This window comes from Streptopelia decaocto, assembly GCF_964273445.1.
Source record: "Streptopelia decaocto genome assembly, chromosome: 2".
Taxonomy (NCBI): domain Eukaryota; kingdom Metazoa; phylum Chordata; class Aves; order Columbiformes; family Columbidae; genus Streptopelia; species Streptopelia decaocto.
The window spans coordinates 88,108,936-88,135,745 of record NC_138655.1 but is presented as its reverse complement, the minus strand read 5'-3'; the positions used below and the strand labels follow the sequence as shown (position 1 = coordinate 88,135,745).

Here is a 26,810-nt window from a genome sequence, read left to right as displayed (position 1 = left end):
TTACCGGCAATCATGCCAAATTTAAAAGAAAATAGCACATAGTACACCTCTTAAAATACTTGAAATCAAAACTATTTTCCACAAAACAATCCATGCATCTACAGAAACGTATATACATTCACACACACACACATACACAGGTGGAGAGTGTGTGAGTGCATGTGTTTAAAGCATGCTTGAATTTTCCCACTTATGCTGAAGTTGTTTAGAGTCACATTATTAACAAACTTGAGCATTACTGGAGATTTATAACCAAAAGCCACAAAGAACTTTGTTTTGCTTCTCTTTAATGCAGACATTATCTACATAAGTGAAATTAAGATGACCGTGCATTACTCTGGTATGAATTGCAACTATTTCTAAAACTCAAGAAGTCTAAGCAACAGGATAATCAGTTCAGTTGATCGCCATATCAGAGCAGGTTGGATATAATTTTAAAATCAATTTGGCTTAATAGAGCAAATAATTATGCCAGCTCAAGCAACCTGATGGAACAAAAAGGTTGTCATTCTGAAATACATAAAATACTCTTGAGCACCTGAATGGCTCAGAAAACTTTACCTACATTCTCAAAGTCCAGTACTGAGAGTTTAAAATTATTTCTTAACTTCTGTTAGAAGTGACACTAAGTGAAAATAAGCAGTAATAAGGAAGAAAACATTCTTCTCTTCAGTCCATAACAAAAGGGTAATCCTCATTTAAAAGCATGCCTTTAAGTTCATGAGTCAATCTCAGAACTAATGCAAGGTATTGATAGTTACACATACAGATATAACTGACCTTCCTTTTATAAGCGACAATCCTCAAACAAAGCAAGACTCTCACAAGCAAGTATTCCACTGGGCTGATAAAAGGATGTGTCAAAAAAAAAAATCAAGTCTCATCAGACTAAGGTAAAATACATTTCAAAAGACCAGACATCCTTCACAATTCAAGAAAACGACAAAGCAAAACTAGAAATTCCTTTATGAACAGTCTTGCTGGCTGAATACTTTACTTATGCACAAGAGTAAAGTAAAATTTTAAATAATTCTGTCTGGCAGGAGTTTTCATAGTTAAACATATACACAAACATAGAAGAAGGGATTTCTCACAACAGAAATGGTAGCAGCTGTCTCTGAGGGTCAGGCGCTACCTAAAAATATGGTAAATAGAAGAATCAGGAATAAAAGACCAGGTGATGCTGACTGGAGATTTAAATGCAGAAGATATTACTGTAGATTAGATTTTACTGTCTCAACTTAAACATGTGTAAAATGTTTTAAGACAGTAAAAATGACTGCACATTTTCTTGTGCACTTTTTTCACAAAGTAAGAATCAGTATCGGTTAAAAAAAAAAAAAAAGATGGAACATCTCTTTAAACAGTTTCTTAATGTGTTTGGTTGGACTGTACAATAACTTACTATATTATTTATAAACTGTTCTCTTTAAAAAAAAAAATATTTAAATATAAATTAATGGAAGCTAATTGCCATACATTGCAGTGGTTCTTGATTTCACCATGAATTCATGAATTAATTGAATTTGAACCAGTCATGAGTCCTCTGTAACTATTGCTTGAATTAAGTGGATTTCTATTGTAGGCAAAAGAAAATATTTCTGATCTGTATGAATTCTTAAAGGCTATTAAAACTGTTACCTTGGACTTTTCTTTCTTAAGGTATACATTGACAGGTTTTTCACAGCATTCTTCAGTGCTGCATCTATGGTGTCCCACAATAACTAACAAGTATATATTATGCCAATACACTGGTGATTTGTTGAACAGACACAGTTAAAACTTCAGTGGAGCAGCAGTTCCCCTTCTCATATTTCTGCTTTCTGCACAACACTGAGGTGCAGGCAGTGCAACTGCAGAGGCAACCTGAGCATCAGTGGATGGTAAAAAGGAGACAGAAGGAAAGGAGGAAAAAGCCTCAGCTGATGAACCTTAATAAAAGCAAACTTGCTCTCTACCCAGAGCCACTTTTCGACATGACTATGTCCTATTTGTTAGCTATTTCCTCATAACTTTACAAATAAATGTGTCGGTTACTTCCTCAAGAGCACTACTTGAAGGTTTCAGTTGCATGTGTACCTTCACGACTTCATTTGCAATATTTAATATGCAGGAAATGAAAAAACAAAGATGTAAAAACAAAGACAAAAAAAAACAAACAACAACAGAAAACAAACAAAGACAAAAAAATCCCAATCAACCAAACAAAAAAGCACAAAACACTAGTGATGTATTAATGCACATCTTTTTAATGGTTCAAGTTAAATGCTTCTGAGACTCTACACATATTTGAAATAAGACTCTCGTATGAGTGTTTGAGGAAATTTGTATGGTGGCTTGTGTTTTATAAATGGCATAGAAATTAGTCAGACTGTTATAGCCTGATATTGTACTAATATTTGAAAATATCTAGCAGATGGTTTACTAAAACTTTCTGCAACAAATAAAAGGCATAAAGCACCATCACAAAACAAAATAGCACACAGAAGATTCATATATCAATAGCGCTGTTTCTCCTCTTCCAACTCAGTGGCATTTACAGTCACCTCTAATACCATCTCATAAGGCTTGTGCTAGATAATAGTGCAGTAAAAATGGAGAAAGGGGGAGTAAGAGGCAGCAGCAAATTCTGCAAAAATGTTAAGATTACTAATATAATTTTAGCATAAAAGTAATAATCCTCCACCCAAAAAATTTTCACTGCCTACTTATTTCTATTTTGTTCTCTGCAAACGCTGAATGGAAACCTTTCCTTCTAGTGAGTTAGACTTCCCGGTTTTCATTCCCCAGCATAATGCCGCTGTACCAAATTTTCACTTCCTGAAGGTGGCAGTTCAAGTCCGAGCTCAAAAACCTAATCAAACACATACTCCAACTGCTCTCTTCTGATATGAACCTATGTTCAAACATCAAACTTCTGAATCATCTGCTACTAAAGCTGGCCTCAACACACAGCTAACACTGAGCACGCTGGCAACCCATCCCTTGGTGGGCACCTATGTGCTTCAGTGTGCATGCACTTCCATGCTTTACTGTGTACAGAAGCATTTGCCCAAAATCATTGTGGCAGTCAGATGAACGCATGTGATCAAAGCTCAAGAGTCCTGACTTCTGCTTGTGCTTTGTAACCACCAGACATCCTCCACTCAATATGCACAAGATATGATCGCTCCACAAAGTCAATGGGAGTTTGGTCACCAGCTTTTATGAGATCAGGAATTGACCCATAATGTTTTATAAAACAACAGAAAGGAATGTATTTATGGTTTTATTATTATCCCTAATAAGGAAATAAGGAGAAAGAAAACACAGTACACGATCTAGTTTATACGCACATGTGTTACTTGTATTAACATCGATGGGATTTAAAAGTACATATGGAGAGGATAAGACATATCCTTATGTGTTCAGCCATATGCTTAAGGAAGCTCCCCAAATGCTTGTAAATACGATCATGCTTTCTAACGTACTATGTATTTATTTGAACAATGTTAAATCTCTAAGCTCTACTTTCCAGCCCATTAAAGCCTCAAATAATTGTTTATTTCCAGTTTAAACTTACTCTATTTTTTAGCCATTAGAAGGCTGCCTGTAACCACAGTTCCATGATATTCAGGGAATTAGAGAATTGATAATGACTCTCTCATTATGTGACAGGGTACCTCTCAAGGATGAGAAATACTCAAGAGGAACTATATTTTAGTGAAGAATTCTTTCCAGAAGATTTTGGGACAGGCCCAAAACTGAAAGGTCTGGAATGCTACTTACACAACAAACATGTGTTTGTGCTGTAGACCTTGGACAACTACATTCCTTCTGGAGGCCAAAGGCCTTGAAATCCAGTCATTCTTCTGGAAAGATCTGTTCTCATTTCCTTTTTTGTTTTTAAAGGTTTGAACCCTGGATAAGGGTCTGACCCACTAGGCACAAGAAGGTTATTCTGGATTTAACTTCTGGAAAAAGACATCAGAATTCATCCCATTATTTATGATCTCGTGCAAGTTGTCTCGGAACAAGATAGCTGAAGTATTATAGAATATCCAATGCCTGTTAGCCAATTATGCTCATTACATTCATGTAACTGATCATTCTGTTTGGCTTATCTTTTACTTCCTTTCAGTTGAGACTGGGTAACTGACTTTATCAACACTATTGACTATAGTTTCATCCATTAAAAAAGATGATTGGGATAGTTTACTGGCTTAACTGTTTCCACTAATGTCGTAGCCACAAATATAAAACAATGGTCATGGAGGCATAGTCATGACATCCATGGTGCCCTTACCACCTTACATGCAAATGCACCACAGAACCAAAAGTCAACTTTACTTATAGCCAGCTATGAGTAATCACCTCCTTTGCTTACTTGCTGTAATCCTTTCGATGCTAATGCAATATAGTTGTTTACTTTTTAAAATATCATCCAGAACAGAAGTTTATATTGCAGTGTTATGATTTTGTTTTCTTGCTGTTTCTTTTTAGCTGTAAAAAAGATTTGAGAGTTCAGCTTCTATTTTACCTTTTAAATCCCAACTTATGATAAAAATCTCAAATCAGACTTTTTCCTACTGAAATACTTCTTACTTTGTAATATAGAAAACCAAAACAAACAGTCATCATCTTTTTAAACTGCATCAATGAATGTGGAGCCAAATCCGGTTTCCCAGCAAGGAATTATTAAAAGACAGAAATAGTCCAATGACCACAGGAAATCTTTAAGTACCAAAATGGGGACAAAAGTCTCCTGGGGAAAAGACAATATTTCCTACATGGTCATTCATGTCTCCTTGTAATACAATACAGGGGTATTGTTTGTTTGTCTGCTTAAGTAGATTCATAGAATAAAATTAGAAACAAATCCTGACTACAAAAAGATTTCAAACACTAGATGAAGACACATTCTTTGCAATACCTGCCATCACAACTATGTTGTAATGCTTCTTTCCAACGTATAATCAGATAGACCTTTGGATCATTAATATATACATAATTCTTGACCCATTTTAATAAAGGCCACCAACCTCCAGCAGGATCTCTGACTTCATGTCATATTGCATCTTGCTTCAATCTTAGTATTGGTCATATAGTTTATCAAAAACAATAGGAGAAATACTCAAAAATAGATCCACTTTATATTCAGCCCCCTCCCCCAAGGAATTTAGTCAAGGAATGTAAACCCAAAGATTTATTTTTCTGTTCAGGTCATGCATGGTGTAGACTGCTATGTTACTAAATTCCCTAGTCTGAAATCAAGAGCAAGATAAAATTAACAGGCCTCAATAGGTAAAAACATCCTGAGATGGCTCTCCATGGACCCTGACCTGAAGTTACAGCAATAAGCATTTTTCCCCACCATGAAGACAAATTTAAAAAAGGTCTATAGCTTACCTCAACATAGTCCCTGGCATGTCCCCAGTCTCTCTTAGCATCCAGATTGCCCAGGCTGAAACAATCCAGCTGTCCGAGGTGAATCTTTGCTACCGATCGGCTAATTTTTCGAGTAACAAAGTTAGCTCCTGGAACAGAAAGAAAAGGTAGTATCAGCACAGTCACAGTGGCAGATAACTGGTCACAAGAAACACTTTGTGTAGCTCAGTACCTGGTATTTTCAGTTTTTATTCACTTCCCCCACACCACCTAGAACCACTCCATCTTTTAACATTTGAAGAGACAAAGAAGGTTCCTGTGCAAGTGTCATGTTAGCTGCACTTTCACAGCAAACATCTTTCTTTGTGGGACTTCTTAAGCATTCCTCATTTGCTGCCTCAGTATTCAGTCCAGGCATAAAGCCAAAGAAAATAATTTGGAATGTCAGTTCTTAAACACAAAATGCAAAGGGTTACATAAAGAAGACAGACATCTTGGACCACCCTGAAGTTTTTTGTTGCCTTTTTTTTTTTTTTTTTTTTTAAGGAATGCATACATCTAAATAAATTCATTTATTAATAAAAATATCTTGAATCTATCCATATATTGTAATGGTTAAATGCATTCTTCTTTTCTAGATTTTGGGCATTCTTTGTCCCCCAAGTTCCATGAGATCATGAAATTGTGATTTAAACTTTACCAGTTGTAGGCTGTACTTTATTTCATCATAGTTCTGTGTTTTGTTCACTGTATTGATTTATAACATTTGTGTACCCATTTCTGCTCCCTGTAGAGTTGTTTTAAATAATATTTGTTTCTAGTTATTTTCCTACCTTGATTTTTAGCTTATGAAGGCTGTGTTTCTAAAACATGGTCAACAGTCTCCTCAAAAGCACGAAGATTTTTATTTAGACTGTGAGTTCAGGCTAAACAAGCCTAATGATATTTGCAGACTAATGGGCCACAAAAATTAAAATTACATGCCTTTTTAATAGCCAAAAAAGTATGATAGATTGGTGACAGATGATACCTTATCAAAATGGAAAGCAGGAAAGTTAGTGGAAATCACTGCACTTGTAAAATACCCTTAGCAAATTTCGGAGGCCCTAAGCAGCGCAACCTGTAGATTCAATGTACAGTAGTATGTAGTATTTTCATTATGGAACTCCACTCTTGAGATATGCATCTCAATATTTTCTGCTTCCTGTCACACAAATGATAGGCTGCTGCAAAATTCTTAAATAATATGAAGTGTCTTTTCCAGACTACTAATTTTACCTATAAGAACCATATGAAATGAAGCAATGCAATAATTCAGATCTTATCACAGGATTGGATAGAATTTAAATTTTCTGTCAACTAATTTGAATTCCAATTATTAGCCATTTAGAATATATTATCAGTTTGCACTTGTTTTTTAAAGGATGTAAACTGTATAATTTCCATATTCCCTGAAAAAGTGTTCATATATAAGGAAAACTTACAAAACAGTGTGATTTGCAAAATTTCAGTAATAAAAATACACTGCAGGGTATTTTTAATGGAAATATTAATAAAAAATTGGAGAAATGAGTCAATTTCCAGCTGGAAGCACAGGCCCTACTCCAGACTGCACTTTGTGTACTCAACAGGAGAAATACTATTATCCCAAAGATAAACCAGCGCACATTACAAGACTGATACTGTGATGCTGCTATTGCAATTTCTGAAAGCAAAGTCCTGTGGTTCCCTGTTCCTGGCTGGACAGGCTTGCAGTGAGAGTGGAATTTTGGCTTAACAGAAAACAATGACAATGTCTTGGGCTTAGTCAGATGGGTACTTCTCCAAATATTGTTTCCATTTTTTATGTTATCAAAGTGCTTTGAGATCTTCACACAGATTATTACTAATTAACTAGAAATAGATTCAGACTATTACACTAACTTATTAGGATTAGCTCTGAAACTTCCTAACCTTCTGCACTGAAATAATTTCAAATAATTTTTCAGTACATAACAGTTGAAGGTGTAGCTTTTCCCTAGGCTTTATGTTCCAGACTGCAACTGACCAATAAGCAAAACTGGCTGCTTTCAACGCTGCATTCGCATTTGCAGTGAAAGCAATGAGAGTTCTAGTCATCATCTGCATTAAAGCAAGTTTTACCATCAATCTATATGACTAATGAATGTCAGCTTCCATTTTTGAGTAACTGCTTCCTCAGCATAAAAGTATATTAGGAAGAGAGAGAGAGGGAAGGAGGGGGGCAAAGAGAGAGGGAACTTCTGTGCTATCAACTTAACTTGAAATGCATGGAAGATACTGCACAGGAAAAAACAGGTTCATCTAGCACAACACAGAAAATATTAGTAACTGCAGTCTTTTGCAGAGTCACTGGTAACATGAGAGAAACTATCTTCAAAGATCTTCTTCAAGCAAAATAAGAACGTACCTCAAAAGGCAGAAATGAAGAATTAAAGAGTACCACAATGAAAATGAAATCCTTGATTTCCCAGCAATATTCCAGTAAGGGTTCAGCAATATAATACCAACCACCTTGTTGGAAGTACCTCTGCATTAAAGCTGTGAAAGAAAACTATGCTACTGTTCACTCTGAGAAATGTGATTAGAAATTTTTTGTGCAACCAAGGACTTAATGACACATTTCAAAGGCATTTAAATTATATGGTTCATAAATAATATTTAAATACTGATTCTCTTCAAACACAGTATCTTAAAATATCCCATTACACTGTATGTTTGACCCCATGCCATTAAATGCACATCATAACTAGAATTAAGCTGATGCCCACTGGAGTCATACAAAATAGTTAAGGCTATGTCAGCATTTCCATTATAAAAGATTGTCCTAGGGGTTTGCAACTGGGCTATAAAATCTTACTTTGGCCTGAAACTTGGCAGACGTAATGTCTCTTTCCTCAGGAATGATTCTATCTAAGGGTCTGTGTGGAGTGCTACAGATATCTTCATATTACTGAATAAAAAGTACCTTTTGAGACATCAATATGGTTAGCTTCCTTCCTCGGGAGATATTGAAGACACACCAATGTTGAATCTACATGAGCATTTTCCTCCACAGAATGGTCAGTTGGTACCAGGAAGAGCATCAACAGAGCTGCTGGTGTGTAATCACTTCACCCTTTATGTTGATTTTCATTGGATCAAGATGATGCAGCAGCCAAAATGCCACCATTTATCACAGCTGAATAAGGCCTACATTATTATGCTACTAACATTACTAATTCACATGGAAATGTGTTGGTGGTAGCAAAAGAAACTAGCTTAGGTTGGAGGGGGAGAGGTCAGAGCTCCACATTTCTCTCCTGTCTTTGTACTGCTTCCTCAGTTCAGAGGGGTTTTGTAAATCACACCACCCTTCTCACACCTAGTACCAATGTGGAGTGTTCAAAACACTATAAATGTATGACTTATTTGAATATTTATTCAAAATGTGCAAGGGTGGCACAGTTCTGGGACATTACTATCCTACAGTAACCAAGAGGAGAGTCATTCTTGCTCCCTTGGTAGGGACAAACATGCTGGGCTAACTGCCTTGCAGTTACCTGTGCAGCAAATACAACCAAACCATGATGGGCCACATGATGCTCTGTTTTGCATTGCTACTGAAAGCACTGGAGTTGCTGTACTGCAACTGCAGCCATCTGGACAGATATTGCAAAGGATGCTTTGATGAGGCTGGACATCTCAGCAGTTTCAAACAGCCTTGATTGAGAAGTGCCTAACAAGTTTTTGCATTTTAAAAGGGGCCTTAAACATGAGTTTTCATGATATTAACAGCTGATTCAGGAATCCTAGGCATTAGCTTAGATTTGTTTTCAAAACCCAAGCACTCCCTCTGAGATCATTAGCATTCCAACAAGAACCATAAGGTCTGATTTACAAACCCTATTTATCCTAGATATGATTTTAAGCAAGGATTCCTCTTCCAGCAGACCTGATGTGTAAAACATACGACTTGTCAGCAAACCACTATAGAAACAATACTACAATAAAAAGAAATAGGAGAGATATAACACAACAGCTTCAGTTCTCCAGCCCAAGCCTGTCGCTCACTGCACTGCCTGGCTCAGAGTGGAAAACAGCTCACACAGCTCATCCCTCGAAGAAGTATGCTGCCTACTTCTGGCAAAGATATAGTTTTGATACATATTTAAAACTATTGCTTTAGGAAGCAGGGTCTAAATGCACCAAAAGTTCCAAAGCTGGATATGTTGAGAAAAAAAAAAAAAGGATCTGGGTCTCTGCCTCAGTACCCCATGCCTTTTATGAGCACTGTGGTTTCACTCTTGGTGTATCATCAGGAAGCTGGCTGTTTGAAGAAGGTGTTTTTCTCTAGAATCTGTGGTTTATAAGAGGCAGAGAAATGGATGAAGTAGCTTTAAGAGCCACTGTTAAAGTAACTATTTATTTTGAAGAACCCTCATTTTCCAAGCTCTCAAGGCTACATACAAAACTCAACACATGACAAAACTGAGGTGTTAGGAATACTGTTATCCCTATATGTCACTAGTTGTTTCATGCATAAGAAAATCCATAATTAATCCTAGTAACATCATAGAATAACAGTCAATCTTAATAGTATTTAACAGCAATACTTATCTATCAGCTGAGATGCAGTCCTAGCACAGTCTATCAAGTTGTCCCAACATATTTTTCTGTGTTTTGCATAAAATACAATAAAAAGGTTTCTGTCTCTAATCATGCTGGCCAAGAAAAAGCATTTGTTGTTATGTGTGGTTTCAGTGTTTTTGTTGTTGTTTTTGTTTGTTTGTTTGTTTGGGGGGGCTTTGTTTTGTTTCTTTACTTTTTTCTTTTCTCCAAGTTTCTACAGTTCTGGCATAGATTCTAGTGGAAGCCTAACATGTTCAAACACTTTGTGTACCCAGTGTTTCTACTAACCCAAAGGAACATATTTCTTTTAACATCTATGTGTTGTAAATGTTACATTTAATGAGATAATTAAAATGTTTTGATTGCCTGAAAATCCACACTGCTCGCAATTTCCATTCTCTGAGAAGCTTTTCCATTTTTGTAACAAGCTGAAATTAAAGAAAAAAACAAAGCAACATCCAGTTTTTCTAAGAAAAAAAGTCTAATGTCTCCTTTAGCTTATACTGATGAAAATCAATAACAATTATTCTGAAGTCAGTGGAGCTATGTTGGTGTAAACCAGATGAAAAAATCAACTTACAGATCTTTAAATTAACCTTCCATAGTTTGGGTTTAAATGGAGTTTTAAAGTGTATCTTAACGAAAACAACTGATACAATACTGCGTTTTGGTAAAACTAGTAAAGCAGTTATTTATCATATGTTAAACACTCATGTATTTTAACTGTGAATTGACATTCAATTTAAAATAAGAAATTGTTCTTCTTACAACAAAAAATATAGAAAATAGAAACATCACTATTAAAAATTATTTTTTCCTTCGCAGCTCTTAATAATATCCTGCAAATTTTACACAGCAAGTACAAATACATTTGGATGAACTTGCCAGAAAGTCCACAATCAGATTTTTGCAAAATAAATGTGATTGTTGAGCAAATCATTTTAAAGTCATGCACTGCATGGGTAACATCTTCCTGACCTAAGCAATAAAACATTTTATTTCCTGAAACATGACATAGAGCACTTTAATCCTTACATCTTAATCCTGTATAGCATAGCTGGAAATACTTTGCTTCATCATATTTCCAATCTCTTTCTCTGTCCTTTGAAATGGTAACAGTACCTTAAGGTAGTGGGCTTTTCAGATTTTTAATACATTTGCAATGTTTTTCAAACATTTTCAGTTTACATACCCCGAACGATTTTCCAACAGACCTGTGAGATGTCTAAACAGGAAAGATAAAGCTACTGATAATAGGGTTGTTTCTAAAGGTTATTCTTCATCAGCGCCTGGGAAACAATCACATAACTGTAAACTCCACAGATCACAGACTGAAAGCAATGGTCCAATAACATGAGGATAAAATTGTCCTTCTTTATAAAGTGTTCTTCATCTGGTATTACTTTAAAATATGTGATCTCAATAAAATGGAGTGGTACTAATTCCTTTAAATATGTTATTAACAAAGTCATTAATAGGCATATCAATTGAATTACTTCTTTTGAAGTAATTCACATTTTGAACTTTCCAATCCCCAAAGTAAAATGTGCTAAGTCTGCTTGCACTCATTTTCCATTTGCATCACACTTTTTGATGGAATTTCTTTGGTAATGGAAAATATGCTACTACCTGTATTTTAAAAATTAGGAGATTGAGGCAGAAAGGTGAAAGTATGCAGAGGTAGGAAGTATCAGTAGTAGCAGGGCAGCACACTGGAGGAGACTGATGCTCTTCGACCCAAGAGCACCTCTGCCGCCCACATCGACTTGCACAACTGAGAACATTTGGACAGCTGAGGGCAGCAGGAGGTCACATGAACTAGTCATGAAGGGAACAGAAATTAATCGTCTTTATAATCTGAGGGGAAAATAAGACTGAGAGAGTATTTTGAGGAACAACAGGGTGCAGAAGTTAGGAGGCAACGCACAAAGTATGGAGAATTTTCTTTTTCTTGGTGGGTGGAAAGATAGCACAAAGCTTACATGGAGGGACAACTAATAAGCCCCATAGAAGATGTGCATGGAAGTAGGGTGACAGACCTACCAACCACCACCAGAAGATGAGAATGAGGGGTAACGTTGTCATAGCATGGTGAGCCACGCTCCCCTGTGATTCAGTGGAGCTAATCCTCCACCAGGATCTGTCATCACGGCTTTAAACTCTTCACGAATGTTTTGCATACAAACAGATACAGGTTTCCAACTCCCTAAGAACAATGACAGGATGATTTCTATGACTACACAGCAGCAGTTCTCCAAAGTGACTGTGAAAAAATGACTTTTAATTAGTGGATAATCTGCATGTGTAATGTGTAACACAAAGTTATTAGAATTCACATTCTAAATCCCCTTATTCAGGACTAATTATGCACATCAGACCTATCATATGGGCTTGTTAAAAGTATAGGGTGACACATCAGCAATAACTGCTGGGCAAAACGTGCTATTTTAGTATATTTCCTCTGCAAAATTTTTCTTAAATTAAAATATTTTCCCCTCAGGAACTGTACACTGAACAGGAAGAGGTGAAGCATCAAAGATTCTTATAAAGGAAAAACCAAACATTAATACTGAAAACAATATGTAAAAGTGTTATTCCTGTTCCCAAGTTTATGCTGTTAATGGCACTTCCATAAACAGAGCAGTGTTTCGCTTACAGAAAACTTAACCTTCTGCTCCAAACTATTCACTTTGATTTCTTAATCACAGTTCATATACACTAAATTTTAAAACAAAGGTAAATGGCTTTAGCCACTCTGATTTGTTAACACTCATTTAAGCTGTGTTTTTTAAACAGTACAACTAATGTTATTGAATTAAACCTCTCATTTGAGCTGTCACAGAATCAGACAAGCCCTTGCATGTAGGAGCTATGGGTAAGTATGAGTGTGTTTGCTCATCAGCACAGACTCTTCATATTGTTTAAGCATGTGTAAACAATTGGGGTGAAGTACACGGTTTGCTGAACTGGTGCTACAATAGCTAGAAATGTATGCAACCAAAAGGAAAATCCAGAACTTGTACAAAATGAAAATATAACGCAGTCTAAAGAAACTTGCATATAACCCAGATTTTAACTTACCTTGTCAAGTAACTATCAAAGTTCAGACATCTGTGCCCTTAAATTTAACACCTCTTTCTTTTCTCCCTGTCTTTCCCCTCCTCCATCCTCTCAGCAACCAGTAGCACATCAAAAAAGAGGTGCTGTTTGATGGTTCAAGCTGAGACATTGAGCTGTTACCCTAGCACTCCCTTGAGATGAAGCGGGCAAGGCTTTTAATCTTACCTGGTGACACATGACTGACTAATACAGTTTCTGGGACCTTCTGACCTCTGAGGGACTAAGTCTCATCGGTTTCTTAGCCTCTCCAGGTGGCTGGGACATCAGCTTGTGGTGGGTCACTGTATAATCGAAGTTTTGCAGAGGTCTTCCACATCTTTCTGTGCTAACTTTTCATGTGCAAATTTCTGAGTATAAAATGTGGCATTTCACATCAAGTCAGTGGTAAAATGAACTTTCATTTACTTCTGCTGAAGGCAAAAGAGACTGTAAAAAAAAGCTAGCCTTAAAACCAATCACAGTAGCATACAACTTTGCTGAGTCAGTGCTGATGTATTTTCTTGGAGAGAGAAAAATAGTCTAGCTATAGCCAAATTTGAAAATTTTCCTCCCACACAAACTAATAAGCAGTTCTAGATGGGTTTGACACTTATACAGTATAACTCAAGATGTTTCCAAATCCATGTATCTACCTTTTGAGCTGTGTTGCTCAACTATTTTTCTCTTAGGACTTTCTTCCAGTTAGCTTTGCGACAGTGGTAGTCTTCAAGGCACCCTTTAGAAAGCCCTCAATACATCATTTGGTAAATGTGTTTCAGTTTTCGTAAACCACCCTTTGCTATAGAAGCCACCAAGAGGAGGTCCTGAAACACAGTTGAACTGTATTTCCAGGAAGCTGGAAAGAACCATGGGCAAAGACCTCATTGAGAAATAACAACATGGGGAATATAAGAGCAAGGAGGGAAGGATGAAAAGAATTCTCTGCTTCTGTAAATACAGGAAGCACAGGTTTTTCTAGTACTTGAGCAAGGCACATAAAATGCAAGGTGCTACATTTCCTTCCATCTTCTGTGCTAAGACTAATTAGATTCTCAGCTAGGATGTGGTGAGAAGTATATCTCCAATACCAGCGATGATCCCAACAGTTCAGTGTACAAATCATCTATTGCAATAATCTGCAGTCTCCAGTATGAGGATGAATTGTTCCAGCTACAGATATCCCTTCAGACTCATAACAGATTAATCGAGTAAGTGCATGGCTCTGACAGAAGAGTAAAAAAAAAAATCTTCACAGTGTGTTCTGTGGTGTCCAGTCAAGACAGTGCGTGAGATCAGTTCATGGTGCTCAGCCCACTCTGCCTGCCCCAGCTGTCCCCAGTTCCACAGCTCTGTTTCTGCATTGGGACAAGTGGGACTGCTGGGGACAGAACAGGACATCACGGGAAGTCATTATCTTGGATAAAACCAAAGCAACACCCCTCAAATGTAGTATTTGAACAACGAACCCCCCTTAAACAAGCTTCAAAGTAACTATGCCCAGAGCCGAGGGCAGGGGGGGAACCCAACCCTAAAGTAAACTCCCAGCCCTAACAGTTTAAGAAGAGAGTAGGAGGGAAAGAGACAAGCTGACAATACACCAGGAAGAGCACAAGCCAACAAAGACAGCACGTCCCTCTGCTCCTGAAAGACTTGGACATGTTTGGCCTAGCTGTGTTGACCTCCTGTATTCTCAGAGCCAATAAAAACATTATTTCACCTAGCTGTAGTTACTGCTGGTTGCTTAAACTTCCCATAAAAAGTTATGTCCTTATTTCAGAGCAGGCTGTGATTGCTCTCAGGGGACCCTGAAGTTAAGCAAGGGTGCTACGTCTTCCACACCCAAAGCCTGAACTGGAAATGCCATCAGGCAGAGCAGCAGCTCTCCCACAGGCAGAAATGATACATCAGGAGATTGCATAAAAGTCATCGCTGAGAGTGACCCCCCCTCTAGGACAAACCTTGGGCACGGTACTAATTTCACTTCAAAAAGAAAAAAGCATCGAGCAAAGAAATGGACACTCTATTTACTGAGAAAATCTCTTGAACCCAGGAAAACAGTAAAATTATAGCAGCTTTTTGAAATGTACATACATTTCAATGAATATTCGCTTTTTCTAACATTGCCACTGAAACTGAATCCCACTTTTGCATTCTTTCCATGTGGGAATAATGTTTCTCTAGTGTAATTAATACTTAAACTAAATAAAAATAAATATGCAGCTATAAACCCAGAGAACTCGGTTTTCTGGCAAGATAAATTGGTGCAGTTTCACTGAAGTCAGATTACTTAAGTTTAGAAAGAACCGTCCAAACTTAAACAATTCAGCATTAACACATCCAATTGCCACAAAAATTTTGCAAAAGAAAATGTGAAACAAAACATTTAGAAAGTGATTAAATGGCAAAAACCAGAACATTCAGATAAAATGTCCATTTACCACCATTCAACTTATCATACTCACTACTGTTTTTTAATATCAGTATTTTAAGAACACTTTTTCCTTTGTGAACTCCTGAAATTCATTGTTATTCGTTTTTTTGTGGTATTTGCCATTTAAGTTAGTTTACACTTCCTCTAGGAACAGAAGAGGCAGTCAGATCACCTGCTGTTCTGAGATGCCTATGATACTTGAGCACAATGGGGTGAAACCAGGACAGAAAGTTAACCCAATTCTGAATTTCCTGTCTTTGTGTTTTCAGTGGGACTTTTCACATAACTTTAATGCTTCCATGGGTAGCTGTGTATGCTTTCAGAAACACATGCAAATACACACACTCTGTACATGTTCAGGAAGAAAGCTGTAAATTCTAGCATTTAAAGACTGGATTATGTGTGCCAGTGTTGTTTTTGAATGCACAAAGATACAGTTTCATGAAATACCTCTAGATTAAATACATATAGTAATTTTTTTCATAATAGGATTGCCACCTTTGCAGATGATAGACTTGCTCTGAGAGCAGAGACTTCTGTCTTGTGAGATTTAGTCACTGCTGCATATTCCTCTTTGTGCTTGACTATCAAGCACCCAAATTCAAACAGATCGGAATTTTATTTTGAACATCAACCAATCAATCGAGTCACGCAAACCTATATTTTTCATGTCTTAGTTTTTCACCTCAAAATGGGGATAAAATGCCAATGTTTTACAGGAATTTTAGAATGTATTTTGATATTTGTGAAAAAATGAGAGAGAAGTGCCCTGGAAAAGTCAGAAAGGGATTAAATCATTCTCAGTGGAAGCTTGAAGAGTGGCCTTGAAAGGGGCTCAAAACAAGTCGGCTGTCAAAGCACTCCTTTCTTGCCCTCTGACCCCAGAGATTGAACATCTAGTTATTCAGGTGAGAACTCCTCATACTCTAAAGGGAATAAAGAATGGTGAGCCTGTGGAGGTAAAAAACAAAAGTGCAAACAAGAATTTTATCAGAACACGTAGGCACAAGTCTGACTTAAGTTTGTGGAGGCACCCTTCTTCCAGTCATTACACAATTTTTGAGCTAACCAAGTTTGCAATATTCCTCCCCCGACTTCACCGTTTTCACTATGTATTCATATTTACCTCATGTCTTAGGCCCACACTAATATCTTTGGATGATGAGGAAGACTGTAACTTCTGTGGCCACATAACACAGCCTTCTTAAATTTCCTGTTGCAGTCTAGAACCCACTTTCAAAACTGGAAAAAAAAGAATTTTAAATAGCTTCCCAATGTACACTGAAGAGTTTGTCTCTCAAAGGGCAGTTTATCGAGAGGCTCGAGGAGCAGGGAGGGAAATCACTGAAATTTAACCCTGAACCCCATGTGAACCCAGGGACTGGGACTGCATATTTTCCACTATCCTGCCATCTGCTGCTTCACTGCACATGGTAATCTTTGGCAACCCCACTGAGAGCTGCCTGGGCTATGGCTCTGTTCAGACAGGGTGTAGAAAGAAAAGACACTGAGAATGTCATGGCTGGCTGACCAGACTACTGAGATCAGAGAGATTATGCCTCATTTGCTCACCAAGCCCTGCCAAAAGCAACACCATTTAACTGCAGGTACTCAAAACCCAACAGGCATGTTTAAAGGAATTCTAGGCTTAAAAAGAGGACCATTCATAATATGCTTTTGTTGGGGATACTGTGGCTACCACCTTTTGGCAATTATTCATGAGAGTTTTAAAAGAAGGTTTACAGTGCCCAGTGTTTCAGGTACAAGTGATATCTGGCAGAAAGTATATTACCTGATTTACAGGACATATGTGCCTGCATGGTAAGTCAAGGCAGGAATAAACAAAAGGGATTTAATAGCCCAGCAAAGAGAGATAAACAGAAAAAAACATAGCTGTTATTTTAAAACAGCTACAGTCTGTTTATCTCCCGGCTGTGAAATGCTGCACAGTATGGGAGTGTGAGGGTTTGGTACTTGTATGCATAACCCTCATATGTCATCTCATGACAACAGATCTCCCTTGAGCTGCAGCCAAATCTACATTTGTTCCTCAAAGCACCCCCATGGGCTCTGAATGCAGCAGGCGAAGAATCAGCTCTCAAACTCAGATCTCCTCTAACCACACTGTTCGAGTAAGGGCCACAAGCCTTTCAGTGATAAGGTATCAATGTTTACCTGCAGATTTTACTGACTCTTTGAAAACGATGATTGCAAAAGCTAAGGAATATTTCAGAAGTGTCTTTGAACTACTAAGGGATATTTCCAAAAGGGTGTTAGACCTGCAAGAAAATTACTGTAGGTAACAGAGTTACTGTAGGAGTTGGAATCACATCATGCTGACACCAACTGCATGTTATTAACATATCTCCCCCATCCTCTTTGCTTCTGCCAGAAGTACCAGAAATTAAGATGTAATTATCTATGTGTCTAGAACAACATCCTGCCCTATTTCTTCACTCAAACACTGATCTTGCAAATGACAGTGCCTTCTCTTCTATCTGCTTGGGAAAACAAAGGCACTTCAGTAAGATAAGCTTCTCCAGGGGCTGCAGAACTGAGGCTGGCAGATGTCATCGTTGACAAATGTTCTTCTAATTGCAAAGGGACACTATGAAATTGTCCTCTGACTTGGAATAGACAGCCGCTGTCACCCTCTCTTCTTCCCTGCTGCTCTACTGCCTACACTCCATCTGCCTCACAGGGAGATTGGAAAAGAGAGACAAAAAGCCACATAAGAGAGGAGGAAAAGGCGTCTCTTTCCAAGCTCCAGCTGGGCTGGAGCCAACAGGCTCCATTATTTTGATGATTCCAGGACCCTTACGTCTCATTTCATCCCTGCTTAACCAAAATGCACAGCAGAGGTGGGAACTGTCTACATGTACAGAGGGAGCTTCTGAAATCCTTAAGATATTCCCTCATAGAAATGGCCCTTCCCTCTGACAGCTCGAGTCAAATAATCTTGATCCCAACCCCTGCACTCAGGTAACTCTCGTGGCTGGCAAGGGAGTTTTGCCAGTGCTGAGCTTTGAAAACAAAAGGCAAGGCAGGATCAAGGTGTTAAAATCAGTAAGGCAAAGAGAACAATTGTGATTTCCGAGTTATTTTTCTTTTGATACAAATTCATAGCTTGAAAAGTAGGTTTGAAGTTAAAAGGTAACCATTAACATCCTCAGTTTAAACTTCTCTCTGCTGCTGAGCTCCACTGAATCAGAGCTCCCAACTCCTGCTCTCCTTCTTGACTCATAACCTCAATGACAGCCACAAAGCCAGGCAGAGCCACTTCATAAAATGTACTAAGTGAAGCAACTTTTAATAATAACAAGGACTGGCAGGTAGCCATGTTAGAGGAGGAAAGACCTAGTAGGAACGTCCTGCAGCATAAAAGTCTCTGTTGTTCTCATTACTGTAAAGGAAGAAAATCTCTTTAAATGCTTTTGACTCAAATGATCATTTGACAGAAACAACGGACAAGACAAATGGCTGTAAAACAAGGCAATTGGATTTCCTACTGCGACAATATCTTACTTGGCTCCCATGACACAATTTCTCTGTTATTCTGCCTTGCCATGGTAAAGTAAACTTACAGGCTACCCAGAAAACAGATGAGTGTAATCAGTCCTTTATAAATTATATCCCTTCACTCAAGGAAAGCAAATAACTTTGCCTCCTCTATAATAACTGTTTCTAATACTTCATTTATTCTTTAAATTGTTTATAAAACACTTCAAGAGAGGTTAAGACAAGAGGGCAGCAATAATTGGAGATTAAGGAGACTCTCTAAGTATTTTGCGCCTATGAGTAAACACTTTGGCAATTGTTATGATACAAGATGGATCTACTAAAAAAAAAAAAAAAAAATCAGCTTATTTATGATTTTCTTGAACACACATGTTATTACATCTGAGAAAGAGTCCTCATCTTTTCCACAACTATTCCAGTTCAAGTTTAAGCAGCTGCAGAGTTGGCTCATATCATGTGACAGGCAAATAAGAGTAGATTTAACCTGGTGTTCTATGCAGGAAACCTAAAGGAACAATGAGCTGACGGTAACTGACCTTGTGAAGTTTTCTTCAAGTCTCCTGAGGAAACAGAGGCTTTCCTCCTCAGAGATAGATGTGTTAAAGCCCACAGAGTCAGAAATGGGCAGAACTGAGCCCAAAGAACAGGGATATGAGTTTACATGGAGGACTGGTGTCTTTGGCAGGGCGGGGTGGTCAAAGAAAGGTTTCAAACTAAGGGGAATGTTGTGTCCTTTTGCAGTCCTTGTGGCACAATTCAGCCCACTCTGTTTTTTGTTCTTCATATGCCCATGCACAGCACTACCAGTGGTCATGGTACTGCTCTGGAAAACAGAACTTTGACAACTGTCTGCAACTTCATCTTTTGAGCTGCCAAGTGTCACAACTGTGCAGATGCATAATGAAACTGAACTGTGACACATCAGTTAACACCAGTCAATATCATCCATGCTTTGTAAGTACACACGGATAAAATGATATTAAATCTTTAAACCCTCAACCCATTTGTTTCTTTTAAAATAGTTACGATATAGCATAGCAGGAAAAAAAAAAAAAAAAAAGTGCAAGCTTCTTAGTCAGGTTTCTGCATAAGCCAGAACAGGCTGCCAAATAAACCACTTTTGTTCCCTAATATCTCACCCACCAACTAAAACAAAACAAACAAACACCTCCCTCCCCCCACCAAAAAAAAAAAAAAACACACACAAAAAAAAACCAACCCCAAAACAAGTTGATGAAAAAGAAAAAACAATCACATTCTGAGTAACTATGCAGCATCAATAAACTTAAACGTGACTAAAATAGTAGCCAACACTATAGGCATACTGACTTACTAAAATGAAGTTAAATTCTTAAGTTATTCTCAAGAGTTTCAATGGAACCCAGTAAACAGTATTTTATTCATGACAAAGTACTCTCTTTACGCATTTTATATGATGACAAGGTTATAAAAATGCAGGTTCAAGACTCAGATTTTATATTGCCACTCTTCCTTCTCTTTTTTTTTTTTTTTTTTTTTTTTTTAAAGATCCACATTTCTCAGATCTTTACTGGATCTAGACACAAACATGAGCTCTTTCCAAATTACTTCAGCCTAATACCAAATCAATACCATTTATTCCCACAATTTATTTCAATCCCAGTAAAATCTTTCTCATTGAACCCTCATATTCCTTGGCACTACCTATTAGTCAAACACTGCAGCACTGTACGTGCACATGTCAATCAGGAGGTATACTGCAACCAAATAAGGCAGCTTACCCGGAGTGAAGCGCACAATGTAAATAAGTGGCATTGAATTATGAAAAAGCTGTTACTTTTTTAAATTTTATTTTTCCCAGAGTCAAACTGAACTGGAAATTGTTTTAACTAATCTTGTTTTGCTTTTGAAAATGGGAACTGAACTACAACTGTTACCTGAACTGAAGTCTTTGTTTGTCCTTGGTTTGGCTGGGATACAGTTAAGTTTCACAGGAAGCTGGGAGGGGACACAGCCAGGACAACTAACTCAAACTGGTCAAATGGATATTCGATAGCATATGACATCATTCTCTGTATAGAAACTGGGGGAGCTGGCCAGGGGAGGGTATTGATGCTTGCGAGCAGGCTGGGCATCAGTTTTCCAGGTGGTGAACAACTGAATTGTATATTCTTTTCTGACAGCCCATGAGTTTTACCTTTCTTTCCCCTGATTCTTTTTCCTATAGCAATGGGAGGAGGGAAAGGGAGAGTGAGCCAGCAGCTGCGTGGTACATAGTTCCTGGCTGGAGATAACCATGACATGAACCTGATCCAGAACTGAACCAAGAAGAAAATACATGATTATTGGATGAGAATAATTGCTCAACAGAGAATTTCCCACAGGAAGTTCACTTTTAACTTTACATTTCAAAATTTTGTATTTTTCAGCTTGAACTGACTCAGAAATACCAAGGCAGATAAATAATTATTGATCTGACCAAACTGAACTGACCTGAGTTAGGGTCAAAGAAAAAACAGATCTGAACCAAACCATTTACTGGTTCTTCATGATGTTTTACTTGTTTATTCAACTATTGGTATTTGTCAAGCATCACAAGACCATGTTGTTGTACTACAGAAAACATTTTTCTTTCATTTTAAATGAATTGTATTAAATTCAGAAGTTTTCCCCAGAAACATTATTTTAGACTAAAAGGGAAATTAGGCTAAACAAACATTTCCAGGTAGCTGCTGCCTACATCATTACACAGTTGGCTAGTTCTGCTTTTAGAAGTAGGGAATTATCATGTCCTCGTAGAACTATTTCTTAACACTACGCTTCTGTCTTAAAACCCTTCTGTAGAGCACCCACCCTTTCAATACATCAGTGTCCCAGTACTTTGACAAATCTGAATGCTTTTGTTGTCATTTAACAGCAGGTTTGAAAATCTGATCAAGGCAACTGAGCTATTATTCACTTACTGGTAATAACTTCCTTTTTAAAATCAGTAGAACCAGAGTCAGAACCTGTAAGCATCAAGATGACTCTGTGTGTATTTGTAGGATCACAGCAATAACACTCTGTGTGCTAAAAGGCAGAAGCACTCAACAAGACCTTGCTGTGCATCATGTGGCTGCATAAGCCTTTCTTTCTAGCCAGGCTAAAGAATAATATGAGGCATTTCCCTTAATCCATCAAGGATTAATATTCTAACTTTTCCTCTCTTAGTACTCTAGAGGAAAAGCATATTTTCAAATGTGTTATAATTTAGAGGTTTTTTTTTTATTTATTCAATACTAAGCCTTTTGTATTAAATATTAAGCTACCTGATTTTAATCCGTAGAAACAACATTAAGTTTGAATGACTCCTCATATGCATGATCAATTTGGACAAATTCTGCTTTTAAAGCATTTTTCCTGAATATACTAATTATTTCATCAGACTTCCATGTACAGGCAGACATTTTCAAGTATCATCCACATATTCATACACATGCATAATTTTGGAAAAAATGAATGAACATTCCCTGATGACTCTGTCGCTTTCTTCATGGGTGTTGATGCCTGGTTATCACTGTCTATAAATGTGACGGTAAACCAGGTGATGTCACCACACCACCAAACCCACAAGAAACCTGTAGAACCAAAGTGACAGGAGACACTTAACTTAGTCACAAGTAGACCAAAGTTGTGCAATAACTGCAGCCCACTAATGAACTCAAACCCAGAATTGCTTCAACCCACGATTTCAAAACAAAGAGCTTATTTTTCCTTTAAGTGCAGTTTAAGATTATGATACTTTTCTCAAGAAAAGTATCATTATGAGAACACAAGTAAAAATTTAACCATGACCTGTTACTTAACAGTTAGTTTTCTGACACTATTTGGCAATAGCTCTTGGATTCACCAGCACAACAGAAACTGTTTCCAGTTCTTTAGTAACACCAGCACTTTCAGAACTAGGCAGCAAAGGTAGTATTTGCCTACTGTTGTTGTCACATGAAATCAAGCTTTCAAATTCCCAGCCTGGTTACTGTTACACCAATCTTGCTCTGTTTTCCTTAAATGACCTTCTTGCATGGTCTCTAGGGATCAACAGATATGCAAAAAAACTAAGAGTTGTATATGTGTGAAACACTTTTTTTTTTGTGTGTGTGTGTGTGTGTGAAACTCAAACAGGTTTACAGAAAAATTCTTATTATTTGTACCACATGCTCATTTTACTAGTTAATGGACTCATTCACAGTAGCATCCTCACCTGAAGACATGATGTCCATTGTGTATGATTTAAAGAAATGGATTTGAGACTATGAGAACATTAAAATGCCTTAGAAAACAGAGTATCTGGAACTTGAGGAAGACTGCAAATAGAAGCCATGAACCTAATGTTGTAAAGACTGTGATGCTCAGCCACGCTGAGCTGAAGGCAGAGACACTCTCCTAAATGTGCTTAGACTTCAGTAAAGCCTTTGACACTGTATCCCACAGCATTTTCCTGGAGAAGCTGCAGCTCATGGCCTGGATGGGTGAACTCTGCGATGGATAAAGAACTGGCTGGATGGCCAGACCCAGAGAGTTGTGGTGAATGGAACCAAATCCAGTTGATGGACAGTCACAAGTGGTGTTCCCCAGGGCTCAGTTCTGTTTAATCTCTTTATCAATGATCTGGATGAGGGTAAGTTTGCAGATGACACCAAATTGGGTGGGAGTGTTGATCTGCTGAAGGGTAGGAAGGCCATACAGAGGGATCTGGACCAGCTGGATCATTGATCTGAGGCCAACTGTATGAGGTTTAACAAGGCCAAGTGCTGGGTACTGCACTTGGATCACAACAACCCCAGGCAGTGCTACAGGCTCACGGAGGAGTGGCTAGAAAGCTGCTCAGTGGAAAAGGACCCAGGGGCCATGGGCAGGAGGGGGAAGTTGATTGACAGCTGGATGAATATGAGCCAGTAGTGTGCCCAGGTGACCAAAAAGGCCAACAGCATCCTGACTTGTATCAGGAACAGTTTGGTCAGCAGGACTAGAGAATTGATTGTGACACTGTACTTGGTGCTTGTGAGGCCCCACCTCGAACCCTGTGTTCAGTTTTGGGCCTCTCACTACAAGAAAACATTGATGTGCTGGAGAGAGTTCAGAGGAGGAGAACGAGGTTGATGAGGAGTGTGGAGCACAAGTCTGACGAGGAGCGGCTGAGGGAATTCGGGCTGTTTAGCCTGGTGAAAAGGAGGCTGAGGGGAGACCTTCTTGCTCTTTACAGCTACCTGAAATGAGGTTGTAGCATGGAGGGTGTTCATCTCTTCTCCCAAGTAGCAAGTGATAGGACAAGAGGAAATGGCCTAAAGTTGTGCCAGGGTAGGTTTAGATTGGATATTAGGAAAAAAAATTCTTCATAGAAAGGGTTGTTTGGCATTAGAACAGGCTGCCCAGGGAAGTGGTGGAGTCATCATCCCTGGAGGTGTTTAAAAGGCATTTAGATGAGGTTCTTAGGAACACGGTTTAGTGCTACAGTTAGGGTATGTTTGGACTCAATGATCCCGAGAGTCTCTTCCAATAGAAATTATTTTATGATTCTGTGTAAGAACACCAGCATTTTAATGAGGACATACCAAATATAAAGGAGACCTGTGGAGCCACCTCCCATCCCAATTGCATGATAAGCACATACAATTTTCACCAGAAGTTAGATGATTCAAATCACTACCTGGAAATCACAGTGTATCGGGACAGGTTATGTCCCAGGACAGAGAGTGGTACACTATTCTGCTACTTAGAAAAGAAGAAGTCCATACATTGCCTAGTGTTCAGCCTTACAGAAAGCATAGGTTTGTCCATAATACCTGAATGACTACCCCAAAACAGCACGGCAGCAAACCACACTACTAGCACTAGTCTGTCCCATTCCCCTATTAAAGAAGAGACAGAAGAATTCTGCCATCTCTTATTTTCCTACAACATACCCAGCAGATATCTAAAATTAATGCAAGGATTTGAGAGAAGGAAGTCACACTCCTGCTGAAAAATGCTTTAAAATTAACAATTACGAGCCTGGTTTTCAATGACAGATGCATGGATTATTTATGCAAGCAAACAGTGTGGAAAGAGGAGTATTTGCAAACTCAAATGGCTGGTAAGATCACAGGATTTGCTTTGCTCAAGATTTGATGGCAATTCAGCACAAAAGCTTAAAATAAAGTATATTACTGGTACCATCCCTAACCAACAAAGTGCTTAAGACCAGGGCTACTTTCAATTTACTCAGTTTTCAAGAATTATATAAAATTTGGGAAGTCTAAGGACCATTCCTGATCTTTGAAGGTGCACAATGTCTCAAAGTACAATAATGGTAAGAAAAGATCCTGTATTCTTTTTTACAGTCTGCAGCAAATAGAAACTCAGTGTGAGAGGACATAGCACACTGGGCAACTGAGGCATCCTTAATAGATGCACATGTCAACCAGTAACTCAGAATATGGGCCTGAGGTGGGGTTGAGAAGAGAAAGGTGTCAAAACAGCATGCACAAAGATGACTTAGAACTTAAAAGCAATAGTTTCAAAAAAAATTTAAACAAATGTAAAGTCAAATATTCCTCTGTGTTACTGATGCTTTTCTCATGTCATCTAGATTTCTTTTAAGTCCAAAACGAGCTCTGAATTTTCCAGAGTCACTCTGCCTAGAGTTGGGACTACTACAGGATTTTATTTTAAAGTTTCTGGCAAATATTCTCAGTCCACCTATTAAAGTATAATTATGCAACAAATAAACATCTTCGATCTCTCTTAACTTTTTTTTTTTTTTTTTAATGTAAATGATTTTTTTAGAAGTGTGCCAACTGGAAGTCTGACTTGCTTTGCTGGATAATTATTTCTCTACTTCTAAATCTATTCACATGTCATGAAATCAAGCACTCACCAACTAAAACAAAAAAATATCAACATTCCTGCAGCATTTCTACAGCAGTGGCTCTCAAACTCACATGTCCTAGGGCAAAAATTTAGATAGAGAAAACTTGATATTGTATTCTCTCTGTTGGCTTCAGTTTAATTTGTTTTCTCATACCAAAGAGTAACCCTGAGGGGTTTCATGGGAAACCTGCTAACTGTGACAACTTTGTTTTAACAACTATCATTCTACGGGGATAAGATACAATGCAGATCAAAATATGCAGCTGATATTGCAACATTTAAATAGCATGTGACATCAGGTTTAATTACCATAAATACTTGTAAACTGACAATACTCATGCTTTTGGACATAGCTTGCCAATTGGTGCCTAGCAATTAAGTAGAACACATAATTAAATTTTAAGTGTCTATGAAAGGTAAATCCTTGAAAAGGAAATATTTTATCATGGTTGGCTAGGTGTGCACTCATTTCATTAACAGTGTGAGAAATGTGTAACTGACATTATATACAACTATAAGTCTTCATAACAGAGGTCAAAATCTGCTCAAAAAATACTTGCAGTTAGATGAACAAGACTGACAGTACTCAGCAGTCTGTCCTGCTATTGAGATTTGCAGCTATTTCAAAGTGACATGGGTTATGTTTATATATATAGGGCTTTAATGTACCCTCAAAAGGCACATAATGCATTTAATGGTCTAAAGTAAAAATAACTATATGTGCAGTGTTTGTCAGTGCACTTTTGCTTCGTATTCTGGACACATCTTTCTTGGAACTTTCAGTAAGGACTTCGTGCAATCAAGGCAGAAAAAATAATTGTTCCTAAGTTCAAATCAAGCTCTGACCAAATGATCTGGCCCTAACCTCCTCTCTGACCTTGGATAAAGTAACCTACCT

At 37.9% G+C, this 26,810-nt stretch overlaps 1 protein-coding gene across 1 annotated transcript in view; it reads right to left on the bottom strand.

Annotated features, from left to right (window-relative positions):
* GMDS (GDP-mannose 4,6-dehydratase) overlaps positions 1-26,810 on the bottom strand; it is a 416,345-nt gene that overhangs the window by 218,670 nt on the left and 170,865 nt on the right. Inside the window, exon 7 of the mRNA XM_082044403.1 lies at positions 5,389-5,516. Coding sequence (XP_081900529.1) covers positions 5,389-5,516 — 128 coding nt within the window. The remainder of the gene's footprint in view (positions 1-5,388; positions 5,517-26,810) is intronic.